The following is a 15,399-nucleotide window of genomic DNA, read 5'->3' on the forward strand; positions in this document are numbered from 1 at the left end:
ATATATATATGTAAAAATCGATTTTTATTTATTTCGTGAATAAATATTAATGTATCACTTATAACATACGTCTTACTACTGCGGATGACCATATTTTACTACTTTGATCCTTTATATCTTGGGAAATGTTGACTTTTGGGACTTGGTGCAATGATAACTTTTTATCAGCATGACGAAAACTATAACATAGTGAAATTTCAGTCAATTTGACTGAAAACCATTTTCCATAGGTTTTGTGTGGGGTCCTTTAATGATAAAAAGTATAATTATGTAAAAAACACACTTGCACACGCACACGTACACACACACACACACACACACACACACACACACACACACACACACACACACACACACACACACACACACAAACACATACATATACATATATAGGGTGTCCCATTTTAGAGAATATATTTTAGTATCTGTTCTGTAACTCGTTTGGACAAAAATTTTTTGGAGATTTAAAAGACATCTTATGCAACATGTTAAGATATCTTTAAGATATCTGGGTTGCACTCCAAAACATCTTTTTGAAGGAAAATTTTACTCTTAAATCTATAGTTTATGTTACACTATACATTTAAGAGTAAAATTTTCCTCGGAAAGGACGTTTTGGAATGTAACCTTGGAAGAAATATAGAAAACATCTTATGTGACATTTTAAGATGTGTAAAAAATTTGTTTAAACAGAGATGGGCATTATTTGAAATAGAAACATTTAAAATGGAAATGCAAAATGTAAAATGGCTATTTTGTATTTTGCATTTAAAATATATTTTTCAAAAGTTATTTTACATTTCCATTTAAATAGTTTTCATTACCCATTTTCTATTTCTTTTTAAATAAAAAATGAAAATGCAAACTTTTTCTTATAAACTAAAAAATTAAACGAAATATTCTTTGATAATCGATATAGTCGAAGAAGACGTTAAGAATGAATGCGTTCAGAAATTAGAAGTTCTTACGAAAAAACAGTACGTTGATTGGCTACCTGTGTAAACTTCTGTCGCGCGGCAAGCTTTGCCGCGTCCAGTGCAGGAGCCATGAATCCTCCATACGAAAACTGCGTTTCGATATTTACTGTCAATGCTGATAACGTATAACTTGCCTAATATGAACTATATATTTTCAATACTGGCAGCGAATTTTGGAACGCAATTTTGGACGTAGTGTTAGTTGCGCGCTTTCCGAACGTATCCAATGTGTATCACGCAGTTGCCACAGTGACACCACTGCAGTACATAGTATACACCAAATTCTACGTCCTGACTCTGACGTTAGCTCTAAAGCAATCTATATTTTATAATTTGGCGTTTTGTGATATTTTTTATTTTGCTTTTTTAAATGGAAACATTTTTTTATTACAAAATTTTATTTTATGTAAAGAAGCAAACAACTTTTATATGAAAAATTTTTTATACAACCTCTATTTTTAAGATATTTACAGAGATATCTACAAAATTATTGGATTTAATAATTTTTAACTCGAATTCTATCAACTTTACCGAAAAATAGCAAGAGATAAAAATTGTTTATTGTCTTTTCATAGAGCTCTGAGAATTTTTTCGGAATTTGTTAATTAACTTTTTACTACTTCAAGAAAATGCAAGAAAATGCAGTACTAAAAAGTTAATATAAAATTCTGAAAAAAATCTCAGAGCTCTATGAGAAGAAAATAAACATTTTTTTATTTCTTGCTATTTTTCGGTAAAGTTGATAGAATTCGAGTAAAAAATTATTGAAATAATTTTGTAAATATTACCATAAATATCTCTAAATTATTGAAATAATTTTGTAAATATTGCCGTAAATATCTTAGAAAATAAAGGTTGTATAAAAAATTTTTTCAAACAAAAGTTGTTTGTTTCTTTACGCAAAATAAAATTTTGTAATAAGAAATATATATTTCTATTTAAAAAAGTAAAGTTGATCTCGACCTGACCTTGGCGGCGCCACTCAAGGTCAAAACTGATACAGCGATTAAATAGATCTTCTGAAACCCTACAACTTTTGTCTGAAACATTTTGTCGAAAATTCCGTCCATTAGAAGATATTTTAGTAGAAACTTTAAAATGGGACACCCTGTATATATAATAACTTCTCTATGAAAATATTCTATGATATTTAAAGTCTGAAGATGATGTTTTTTTAAATGATGTTTATATATTAAAATCTGAAGATTATGTTTTTTTATAACTCGAAGTTATATAAAAAATAATATGTAATAAATATAAGAACATATATATTGAAAAACCATTTTTATTTTGAAAACTATTTTCAAAATACCTATTTTCCATTTCTTATTTTAAATGAATCTCTGGAAACCATTTTACATTTTATATTTTTAAATAGGTTGCTTCCAACTATTTTGCATTTTTCAAATAGGTTCAGACACCTATTTTGCCCATTTCTGTGTTTAGATATCTGAAAGATATGCTTGAAACGTTTGAAAGATATATGAAGATATGTTATAGGAGTCTAATTAATATTTCAGAAAATATTAAGGTTCTGCAGTTATCTAAAAGATATCTCATTATAGATATTTTCAAGATATTTCTCTCTAAAAGATACCTTTTAAATAATTTTTAGAAATATCTTAAAGATATCTATAATGAGACATTTTTTAATTAATGGAAAATTTTAATCTTCAAGACCTCCATGTTTTGTAGGTAATAGGAAATATAGATAGATATTCTATTATATACACATACGCATACACGCATGCGCGCTCTTACATACACACACATATAATTAAATTCGTCAAGAATTAGGAATTAAAAGGAATAAGATAAATAGTGAGAAATATAAGAAAATTGGTCCTAAAAATTGATCACCATTTGTTTTATCTTTTAGTTCTAATCGATTATTTTACATGCATTATAATTTTTTATGTATTATAACACAAGATTCATGAACGAGTGCACAACGATCGACACACCATTTTGCTTGTACGACGCCGATCGCAATAAGGATACGAAGTCCTTTAAGGGTCCCGGAGTACTGGTTTGTTCGATCGACAACATGCCCACACAACTGCCAAAGGAATCAACGGACTTCTTTGGCAATCTTTTGTATCCGTATGCTTTGGACATTATACAGTCTGATGCTAAAAAGCCACTGGAAGATCACAATTTCAATCCCGCCGTGCACGATGCCATTATTGCTTCCAATGGACAGTTGACGCCTAGTTTTGAGTATATTCAAGAACTCAGACAGCTGAATCAACGCAGCAAACACAAAGCTGACAACAGAGAGCCACAAAGCAAAACGGTAAAATTATTTTCCTTATTTATATCAATCTTTTCGGAGTTTGTCTTCTCTATAACAAAGAAACTTATAATACTACGATCATGAACAGAAAGATCATCCGTTATATTTTATGTGAGTTTCAGAACGTATCCGTTTTGCCCAATAGGAAAATTCCCTCATTAAAAAAACAAATTTTTCCAGACAAGACGAGTGAGTTCTGAAACTCACACAAACAATAGCGGACAATATTTTACATTTGAACCACTCCAATTTAGATGCACTTTGAATATAGTCATAATATAGATAAAAATAAAAGATATTTATTTTGTTATAAGTGTTTAGTATTAAACTTGGGGTATAAAATACTGTAAAAAAAAAAGAAAAAAGAGAAAATGGGAAGAAACGTCTTAAAGGTTTTAGAATTTTGACGAAAAAAGCAGGTTGTTATAAAAGAAAAATAGCATAAAATATTCTAAAAAAAAAAGAAAAAAGAGAAAATGGGAAGAAACGTCTTAAAGGTTTTAGAATTTTGACGAAAAAAGCAGGTTGTTATAAAAGAAAAATAGCATAAAATATTCTAAAAAAAAAAGAAAAAAGAGAAAATGGGAAGAAACGTCTTAAAGGTTTTAGAATTTTGACGAAAAAAGCAGATTGTTATAAAAGAAAAATAGCCTCTTTGAATTTTTGAAATATGAAACTTTAAAAAATGTTTACATTACTTAACTTGTCTTTAAAAATTCTTTAATGATCTTATGCCGATTAAGATACTATTTTAATTGCTTTACAATGGCATATTCTCGAAAGTAATGTATAGTGAATATGATGGTTACATTCTACGACATTTTATAGTATTATTTGTGGTAAAAATATAATTGTAGTAAATTAAATGTGATATTTTGTGTGTTATATTTATATGTTTTTCATAAAATTAAATGAACTATATTATGAATAGTAGGTAAATATACTTTACACAGATAATCGTTCATTTTTAAAGAATATACACATATATAAATGTAACAAAAAAGTTAACACGCTATATATGTTATTATTATTATTAAAAGAAATATACTAATTATTATAGAATTGTTAATTATTAGAAATTGTTAATTATTTATATAAATTATTTATAGTTAGATGTGCTACATACTTAGTTTTGTCGTTGTTTTATATTACGAGATAGTGGCGTAGCCAGGGGAGGGGCTGAGAGAGATGCAGCCCACTCCGAAATTAATTTTCTGGGTTACGCTAAGTGTGAGAAAAATTTTTTTGAATGACCTTTTTTGTTCGTCAAAAATAAAAAGTACAACTCCCCCGAAACTTTTTTCTGGTTACGCCATTGTTACGAGAAATTATAAATAAAATATATTTTTACTTGTGTATAGACGTGTATAGACGAATACGTATACGTACAACGTGGGGTGTTTTTAATCTATTTATCAAAAATTATTTTTGAAATTAATATTAATTTTCTATTAAAAAATAATTTGTCTAAAAGTTATTTATAATTTTTTTTACAATTATTTATATATGTATATGTTAATGGTTACAATATAATTTTTTATTAGTAATCGTTCGAAATGCATATCTCACGGAAAATTAATTCTTTAAATAAAGTTTGTAATTGACGAGTATTCTATAAAAATTCCATAAAAATATTTTAGACATTCTCAAACATATTAATATGGAAAGATTCGAAAAATATTGAGAAATATTGTAAATTTTTTAAATTTTTTATCAAAGTATCTATAAAATATTTTTCACTATTTCCATGAAAAGAGTTGAGAATCTTTTTCTCCCCACGAAAGAATTCTAGAATCTTCTTGTAAAAATTCTAAGGGATTATATGAGAAAATTTTGAGAATATTTTTCACTGGGGCATCATTAAAAATTAAATTGAAATATATATATTTATCTTGAAAAGATTAATATGCTTATAATTGATTACGTTATTTATACTATACTATAATAATTTAATAATACAAAGAGTTTAGCCACAAATTCGTTGCGAATGCATGCCAAATTATTTATAGCATTACATGTTAACAGGTCGTCGTTCTCGGTGCGGGATATGTTTCTGCACCCTTGGTCGAGTATTTGCACAGAGACAAGGATGTAAAGCTGGTGGTGGCGTCGCAATTGAAAGACGAAACAGACGCACTAGCTAACCGATTTCCAGGTGTGGAGCCAGTTTATTTGAACGTGCTCGATCGCCCGGACACTTTACATGATGTAATCAAATCGGCGAATGTTGCCGTGTCTCTACTGCCATATTCATTGCACCACGTCGTCGCTAAAGCATGTATCGAAACTCACACTCATCTAGTGACGGCCAGCTACATGAATGAGAACGTTAAGGCATTGCATCAAGAGTAATTATCGGAACAAGTGTGTTTTTCTAACTGTGACATATATTATATATGTATATATATATGTATATATATTTCTGTTAATGTAGAGCTCAGGATGCTGACGTTACCGTATTAAACGAAGTCGGCTTGGATCCAGGCATCGATCATCTTTTAGCACTCGAATGTTTCGATGATGTGAGACAAGCGGGTGGCAAGATAGAGTCTTTCATCTCGTGGTGTGGCGGTTTGCCCGCGCCAGAGTCTTCTTGTAATCCTTTGAGATATAAATTCAGTTGGTCCCCAAGAGGCGCATTGTTGAATACCCTATCACCGGCGAAATATCTTCACGAAGGCCAAGTTAGCTATATTAAGTTATCTTTCTTGACATTTTAGACGGTAACGTCTAAAATATTGTACATAAAACTTTCAAAATATTTTAGAAAAAAGTCTAAGAAGTTTTTGAGGAATTTCATAATGTTGCTACTGTCTAAGTCGCTATTTTAATCTTACTTTTAAGTTGAACTTTTTAACATCTGTATATTCTGAAGAATCAATATATTTTTAATACATATAAAAGTTTTACTTCCCAGACAGCACAGAGAATTCAAAAAGAATTCAGTCGTATGTCACCAATTCTGAATTCATTTTTAGAGGTAAAAAGAATTCTTTTCACTGAACTGAACTCTAAAGAATTCTTTTTGCATCTGAAAATGAACTCAGAATTGGTGAACATACGATTGAATTGTTGAATTGAATTCTTTTTGAATTCTCTGTGCTATCTGGGTTAGCATCTCTCTAAATAGCAGAAAACATATAAAATGCGATTTACATGTTTTATATATTTTCGATATATTTTATATATTTTATATATTTTCAAGGATATCTTTCAGTAAAATTATAGGTTACAAGATAAAATCACAAATCAGTTTGATATAGATTACAGAATATTAAAGTAATTGTTAAATGGAATATTAAGGTCGAAACTAAGATTAAAATTTGGATTCGGCCAGTTACTCGTTGCGAAATATTTCATTGATAACGTCAGAAATGAAAAGATATACGCCCGAAATTTTTGCAAAATATGTTGAAATAAAAAGATACAGATCCAGACAGCATAAATTTCTAAAAGATTTCTTAAAAATCCCTTATAGAAATATCATACTAAGAATCATTGATAATTACTTATTATCCGTATTAAAAATACTGGATAATAAGTAATTATCAATGATTCTTAGTATGATATTTCTATAAGGGATATTTTAAAGATATCTAAAAAAGCATAGGACATCTTTACACGTTTTCAAGTTCTAAACTGGATTCACATGTTTCCTATCAACATAAATCGGATTCATGAGGTCACAGATTTGGCGTATTAAATAATGTTAATATATTCAAAAATCTATCTTCTATAATCTATATTTTTACGTTTTTGTTGTTGTTATTATTATTATTACGGTGTCATAATATTAATTTTACAGAATTATGAAAAAAAAAACAGGTTAAAAAGATAAATAGCATGTCGCGTTAATTTTACGGTTATTTATTGATTGTCAGAGCAAAAGGAAAGTTCTGAATATATTTTACAAATCTGCTCTATTGATTGTAAATGTCATTTTGTAAATGTGTCAATTTATTTCAACGTATTTTGCAAAACTTTCGAGCATATATTTTTCTGTTACTATGGCTATAAATTAAAATGATCGTAGAGAATAATCAAGTGCCTTACGAACATTTTTTTTTTCCGTCCATTAGATATCTTTTATTTGGTTCAAGATAAATATTTATATGTGTATACATAAGACAGTTGCTTATATAAATTTTCTTTATTAATTAGGAAGTAGAAATTGCCGGGGGTGGCGATCTTATGTCTGCTGTGCAGGAGTTGGACTTTCTTCCTGGCTTCGCTTTGGAAGGTTTCCCAAATCGCAATAGCACTATATACAGAGAATATTACGGTATACACAATGCGAGTACCGTGTTGCGGGGTACGCTCAGATTTAAGGGATTTACGGACACCATATTGGGCCTACAGTTGCTCGGTCTGATTGATCCTGATCCGCACCCGAGTCTACATCCTAACGGACCAGATATTACCTGGGTATATCACTTTAAAATCTTCTGTACATAATATTGTCATCGAAAATGTTATATTCACAATGTATAATTCTCATATTTGACACTCGAAGGAGCAATTCTTTCTGATTACTTTTTACTTTAATTCCAGCGATTGTTACTATGCAATTTGCTCGGTCTGGCGAACGACAACATCTTCTACGAGAATCTGAAGCAGAAACTGGCAGAAAGAGTAAATTCGTGGGAGCGAGTGAAAGCTATTGAGGATTTAGGTCTCCTGGAAGAAGACCTGGTCTTAAAGCTGAACACTCCACTTGACACTCTCACGCATTATTTGTCTAAGAAACTGTATTACGAGAAAAACGAGCGCGATCTTGTGATATTGAGACACGAAATAGGCATACGATGGCAGGACAACAAAAGAGAATCCAGAGGAATTAATCTGGTGCTTTACGGAGACGCTGCAGGACATTCAGCGATGGCGCGAACTGTCGGCTATCCTGCTGCTATTGCAGCCAAAATGATCCTGGATGGTTCGTAGTTCTATTATGATTTCTTTCGTATTTCCAGATAGGTAGAAATGCTGAGCATAATATACAAATATTTCATTTATACTTTGCGATGCTATTGTAAACAACACAATGTGTTTATCATTAAGAAATTGCAAATATGCTTATCATTAAGAAGTTGTATATAGTATACATTTATTAATAATTGTAATCAAAATATTTATTTATTACTACAATAATTCTGCATTAGTTGTGTTCTGTTTCCGTGAAAATAAGCAGCAATTTTCATGTCGTTCAAATACCGTTCCAACATTGCCGCAAATATCATAGCATCAGAAGTCTTTTTTTATTGATAAAATTCTTGTGAAATGACATATTTTTGTGTACTTGTGCTAGTCATTAAGTAGACAATATACCAAAATATGTCTATTTGGGATTATTTATTTAATTTGTTATGTCTCCTGTTTTCTCGCTACAGCGAGAAACTTGATCATCTTGACTTAAAAAATTAGAAGCAAGAAAACATTCAAAATTCTTGTGAAGTATGTTAAAATAAAATAATGCGTCAATAAAAAAGTATATAATTAATTCAGTATTTTTGTAAAATATTCTAAAAACTATAATTTTTCTCTAACAGTTAATTAATAGTCACAAAATTAACATAATAAAAATATGAGAAAAGGTTAAATTAGGAAAAATGAGGAAAATAGATTAAATGAGAAAGTTGCATATACGTTAATTTTACGGTAATTTATTGATTGTTAGAGCAAAAAGAAAATTTCCCGTGTATATCACAAATGTATTTAGATGGTTATAAACGCGATTCATTTTATAAATATATCCTTTTATTTTAACATATTTTTTCGTAAGAATTTTGGACAGATTTTACCTAAGCTTTGAATCAATGTTAAATTGTTTGTAACCATTGTTAGATGCAAAATAGATTAATCTGTAATTTTTTCAAAACTTTTACAATATTTTTGAGATATCAGTAATATATTCTTAATCCATAATGTCTTGGTGTATGGATCGTGTGAATACTTATATAATTCTCTCTTGTTATTTCATATCTATTATTATAATTTTATTTTGTTTAGGCGAAATTCAACAGCGAGGAATGGTGTTACCCTTCACGCCCGATATATATCGGCCTATCCTTCACCGACTGAGAGCCGAAGGCGTAGAGTCCTTTGAAACTTCCAAATGGTTGTGATTCATCCACCACGCATTATTATAATAATCGTCTGTACATAATATACTTCTTACATTCAAGGCATCTAAAAAGATATCGATGTTAAATATATGAAATATAACGTCTTTCAATACAATCTATAGAGTATTCCATTTTAAATGATCCATTAACATATCTTGAAACCCAAAGGTTTCATAAAAAAATGTTTAAAAAAGAATTTGTACGGTTTCAAGGAAGTTGTCTTATGATGTGACTCATTTGATTTTCAATGACATCACATCAAGGTTAACTTGATATTTTTAAATAGCATAACCTTATTTTTTAAACATAAATTGGTTCCTCAATGATTCTGCGTATAAGAATACTAGAGTTAAAACGTCGAAAAATGAATATTTTTCGAAATATTTTACACTTTATTCTTATACTTTTAAGTATAAAATATTTTGTAAAAAAATATATGTATATATTCACTTTTTGGCAAACTCATTTTATCTCTTTTATACATAGAATGATGGACAAAATCGATTGTTATAAAAAAATGTAGAGAAACCTTAAACAAAATTTCGTTGCACTTTGCAAATTCATTATTGCACCAGTATATTAAAATTAGTATCGCTGATCGACTTCTGTCATTATTTTACTTACAAAAATATTATAGTGAAATTGTCGAAAAATGAATAGTTTATGAGACATTTTATATTTTATATCTAAAATTGTAAGAATAAAATATAAAATATCTTGAAAATATATTAATTTTTCGAAATTTAATTTAATTCTAATACTTCGATATGCAGAATGATCAGAGGAGTCGATTTACATAATAAAACTATGTGATAGTATTTAAAAATATCAAGTTGAGAGAGAGAGAGAGAGAGAGACCTTCGTGTGATTCTAACAAGGTCATTGAAAGTCAAATGAGTGACATCGTAAGATGTGCCCCTTGAAATATATCGTACAAATTTTGTTTGAAATATTTTTTGATGGAATTTTTAGTTAGAATTTTTAATTTTCAAGAAATTTCAATGGGTTATTTAAAATGAGATATACCCTGTATATCATAAGTTCGCACATACCAAAATGATTTTTGAAATATTAAATATTTTATTTTAACTCTTAAAACAGACTGTAAGAAGAGAAATTATCGAGATAGCTTAAGGACTGAATTTTTGTTAGGATTGATCAATACTTAAAATAAACACTTAAATATATTATATATATTTATATACAAGCTGTTCAGTAACAGACGACGGAGCCATAGTATGCAAATAGAACACATCAATTCGAACAAAAAAATTTTCTATTATTTTTCAAACTACCATATCAAATTTTGAGCTATTAATTAAAGAAGATTGGTCAATGATCACACGTTATACAGTGTACATCTATCAAACGGTAAATGAGCTGTGCTGGTGAAGTTTGCCACTGTGTGCTTGTATAATAAATCAAACTGAACGAAAAGGTCTATTATTTTACACATAATCACAGATTCTTAATTATTAATTAAAGATGATTGGTGCATTATTGCACAGTCATATATAAATCTTCTTTAATTAATAGTTCAATAAATAGTTAGTTATTGCTCTGTATATTCCTTAACTTAACGAGGAAGTTACAACAAAACTGACAGAACTGATTCTGCTAATAATTACCACACTAGATTAGACTGTAACTTACATTATCTGATCTAACAAGGAATATTAGGGGCCGGTTTTTCCAACCTCTTGCTAAGCTAACTAACAGTTAACTCATACGTCTGTCTTTGTTTCTCCTTCAAATTAGGTAGAAACAGACATAAGATTTAACTGTTAACTTAACAAGAGGTTGGATAAATCGATCTTAGGTAACTCAAAAATTCAAAAAATTCTGAAATTTTGTGCGCAAGTAGAGTAATTCATCCGTAACACAAAACTATTTTCTTTTCGTGCGGAATTACAGTTTTAGGGGGTGAAATACCCCTTTGAAAAAATCGGTTCTTTTCTTCTGAAACGAATATCGTCGAAACTATAAGAGATAGAATTCAATTTTCCAAAATGAAAATTGAATAATTTCAAAAGTATTTTAGAATTATAATAAAAAATTTTTTTAAATGTTTATTTATTGTATACCCCCAATCACACCCCTATTTAAAAAATTTTTTTAATTTTTATATAACAGAAATTAAAGAGCATTTTACGCTGAAAACGACAATGTATATTATAATTATGTTTTGAAAAACCATTTTTTAAATATAAATAAAAACGTCTCAGTATACGTGCTCCGCACGTATTTATCTTATACCGCATTGGCTGCGCCAGATCAAGCTAGCGTCAAAGGCAAATAGAATATAATTCATCAGTATCAGTACAGCAGCAACTATTGAAATAAGAGCTATTATGTAACAACAATAATAATAATAATGATAATAGTAAATTGTTAACCTAGAACTAGTCAAATATTTTTATGGTATATAAAGAAATGTACATAAAACTTCGGACAATTAAAAACAAAGTATAAATAAAGAAATTATTATTTTTATATAATATCGTTTATTTAATTTTGGCCTTTGATAGAGCAGCTAGTTGCAATGTACTTGAAATAAAAGATATCATATCAATAGTAATTCCGCGCGAACAAAAAATAATTTTGTGTGATGGATAAACTACTCTGCACACAATATTTCAGAATTTTCTGAATTTTTGAGTTGCCTAATCCACACAGCACGTAATATCGCAGAAATATCACAGCAATATTATATTTTCATTGCAATATTACCAGGGAATATAACAGAAATAATGCTGGAATATTACTAAGATATTACAGTAATATTAAAATGTCCGCGGCAAATGCATCACAATATAATGGTGAAAATCACAATGATATTGCTGTGAGAAAATCATAATATTTAACAAAATATACTTATATATTCCTAGTTTTCTCATGTTTCATAAACTACTACGTATCGAAGATTGTCAAATACACTCCAAACTTTCGTGAAATCCTCCAGCGATAATTTCGATCCCAAGCAGTATACTACTGGTCACATCCATGTCCTGACCGCATTAAACTGTTGCTTAACCTGACGATCAAGCACGCATGAGGTGATCCTGATAACTCCAACGATGTTCTTACAATTCATGCTTATATAATGTATTCTTCCCTTATAGAAATATCATACTAAGAATCATTGATAATTACTTATTATCCAGTATTTTTAATACTGAAAATAAGTAATTATCAATGATTCTTAGTATGATATTTCTATAAGGGAAAGGGTTATAGTGTTCACAGTACATTATAATATACTTAGCAAACATCAAATAATAGTTATATAATTTTTACTTAGTGTTTGTTGGATAATTTGCTGATAGATATTGAAACAATGCAACAACATTCGATATGCGATAAATATTGATGTAATGTAGTGAACCAGTGATAATTACTTTTAGATTTTTAACAAAATGTTATAATGATTAATCCAAACAAAAAAAAAAAATTAAAAAATCTAAGAAAATCCAAATTGAACAAACCGAAATATTAAATTTTAAAAGAAACTTTAAAAAAATACTATTTCTGTAAGGGAAGGTGACTTCAAATGACGCCGTAATAACGTTTTAATGATGTCTATAATGTCAAAGAAATTAATATGTCAATTGATGTCACCATTCTATTTAGAATATGATATATTGCTATAATTTAACTATAATATTGCAAATATATAAGTGTAATATTTCAATGATATAAATGTGTAATATTTCAATGATATAAGTATGTAATACTGCAGTAATATTTTTGTAATATTTCAATGACATATGTAAAGGTGCAATATTTCAGTAATATTTCTATAATATTTCACTGTGATATGTAATATTACCGCTATATTGCAATATTACTGCAATATTTCTGCAATATTACGTGCTGTGTGGGAACCTTCCTGTTAAGTCTCTGGGCGTACGTTATGTCGCCATGACAGAAAAAAATCGGAAAATTACTATACATTTGATTTGCAAATTGCACGATAAACAGGATGTAAATTCTATTTTTTAATGTTAAGTGACGCCGAGTCACATTGATAATCTTGATTACTTTGCAAACTGCACAACCCACACAGCACAAAACATCTCAGCAATGTTTCTAGAATATTAAATTTGCAATGTTAAATATTCTGGAGATAATCTCAGAGATATTCTAGAAATGTCTCTGCAATGTTTTATGTCACCAACTTGTAATATTGTTGAGATATTCTGGAGACATTGCAGGGACATTCTGAAATATTGTTGGGTAATTCTGGAAATATTGAAACCTTGTACAAAAAAATCATTTTTATGATATATTTTCAACTCTCACGTCAGTTTATGTTGATTTTAAATGAAATTTAGGTCTTTTAATTGATTTCTCACTTTTTATACCAGAAAATTTACTCAGTACTAATCGGACGCGAACTCGAGAACTGCAGATACTTTCAGGTTTCTAGTGTATCACCTTAGCTGTTGCGCTACTTTTTCAACTGATACTAAATGTTTCTTATTGTCCTCATATGCAACTAAAGCAGTAATTTTAATTTTTTTATAATATTATTTAGTACAACTACAAAAATAAACTATTTAGTCTAAATATTTAATATAATAAAAGAAAAGTCAGAGATATTCTGTCGACACTTGTACCTCTTTGCGTGCCACACTGAGAGAAAAATTATCTTAAAATCAACAAATATTTCCTTGGTGGGTGCCATTAACATATTTACTTAAATCTACATTCTCTTTACTTAAATCAAATATTGTTTATTTAAATCAAGTAAACAATATTTAATTTAAGTAAAGAGAATGTAGATTTAAGTAAATATGTTAATGGCACCCACCAAGGAAATATTTGTTGATTTTAAGATAATTTTTCTCTCAGTGCATGGATAGATCGTTAAAAGAATTTTGTGATATCATAATCTTTTTTCAAAAATAACATTTCATGCTTGTTTATTGCAATTTAATGTGAAATAATTAGCCGCATTTTCGTGAAAATGACAACTGAAAACATTCAATACGGTCAGAATAAATTTATAGCATTCTAATGAACAGTTTTTCGACAATAAGTCTTTCATAGGACGCCAATTTGTGAAATCTTTTCTACAAGAAGAATTCTACCGAAATTTCACTATAACCCGTTACCGCGCTCCGTTTTTCGGTGATCCGAACAGTATGGGGCAGAATTCTGAAAAGTAGTACTGAGATCTTTATTGTTGAGAAATATTGTAAAAATATTTGCAAGATTTTATATGAAGACATTATAGAAACGGTTTAAAATATTTTTGATGTATCATGTATTTGAAATATTTTGGGTATACGCTAATAAAAAACGTACGAGTTCCATTAAAAAATCCCATAAGATACACTTTATAGAAAATTACAGAAATCTTATATGTTTATTGAATGAGTAAATTTTTACTAGGATATCCATATAAAATATAATTTTTCTCTAAACAATTCATTGACTTAGATTGATTTTTAAAAGATTTTAAGTAATAATGTATCGTGGTTTGAAATAGAGTAGTTTCTATAAAAATTTTTTTATAAATATATATACAAATATTTTGAATAATTTCTATATTATCTCAAAATTATCTCACACATATAATGAACTGGATACACACACACATACACGCGCGCGCGCGCGCGCGTGCGCGTAACAATAAATAATTATTATTTCATAACAATAAATAATTATTATTCATTTTAATTACTTGTGTTTATTATTATTATTGGTATACCATTACAAAAAACACTCAATTGTGGATGTAAACACCAAAAAATTGAAGATAAACACCTAAATTTGAGTGTTAACTGACTTCTTCAAGTCAAGAAATTTTTGAATGTACAATGAAAATTTGTACAATAGGTAATGTTTCAAGTAAAATATTTCTAGAATATTCAATTTGTAATATTCTGATATATTTCTCGTGACAGATTTCCAGAATATTTCAAAAACTTCGCAAATGATAATGTTTCAAAAGGAATATTTCTAGAATATTCTATTTTAGATATTTTGAGATATTTCC

General features: G+C 28.7%; 1 protein-coding gene across 3 annotated transcripts in view; it reads left to right on the forward strand.

The window, feature by feature from the left end:
* The window catches only part of LOC116850776 (alpha-aminoadipic semialdehyde synthase, mitochondrial), a 43,980-nt gene extending 32,093 nt beyond the window's left edge, over positions 1-11,887 (forward strand). For all 3 annotated transcript variants that reach the window (XM_032829421.1, XM_032829419.1, XM_032829420.1), the window contains 6 exons: positions 2,910-3,273; positions 5,299-5,621; positions 5,708-5,957; positions 7,435-7,698; positions 7,825-8,206; positions 9,280-11,887. In XM_032829421.1, coding sequence (XP_032685312.1) covers positions 2,910-3,273; positions 5,299-5,621; positions 5,708-5,957; positions 7,435-7,698; positions 7,825-8,206; positions 9,280-9,395 — 1,699 coding nt within the window. In that variant the 3' untranslated portion in view covers positions 9,396-11,887. The remainder of the gene's footprint in view (positions 1-2,909; positions 3,274-5,298; positions 5,622-5,707; positions 5,958-7,434; positions 7,699-7,824; positions 8,207-9,279) is intronic.
* Positions 11,888-15,399: the final 3,512 nt, after the last annotated feature.

This window comes from Odontomachus brunneus, unplaced genomic scaffold (genome assembly GCF_010583005.1).
Source record: "Odontomachus brunneus isolate Ranch 3 - 2012 unplaced genomic scaffold, Obru_v1 Obru_scaffold_155, whole genome shotgun sequence".
NCBI lineage: Eukaryota > Metazoa > Arthropoda > Insecta > Hymenoptera > Formicidae > Odontomachus > Odontomachus brunneus.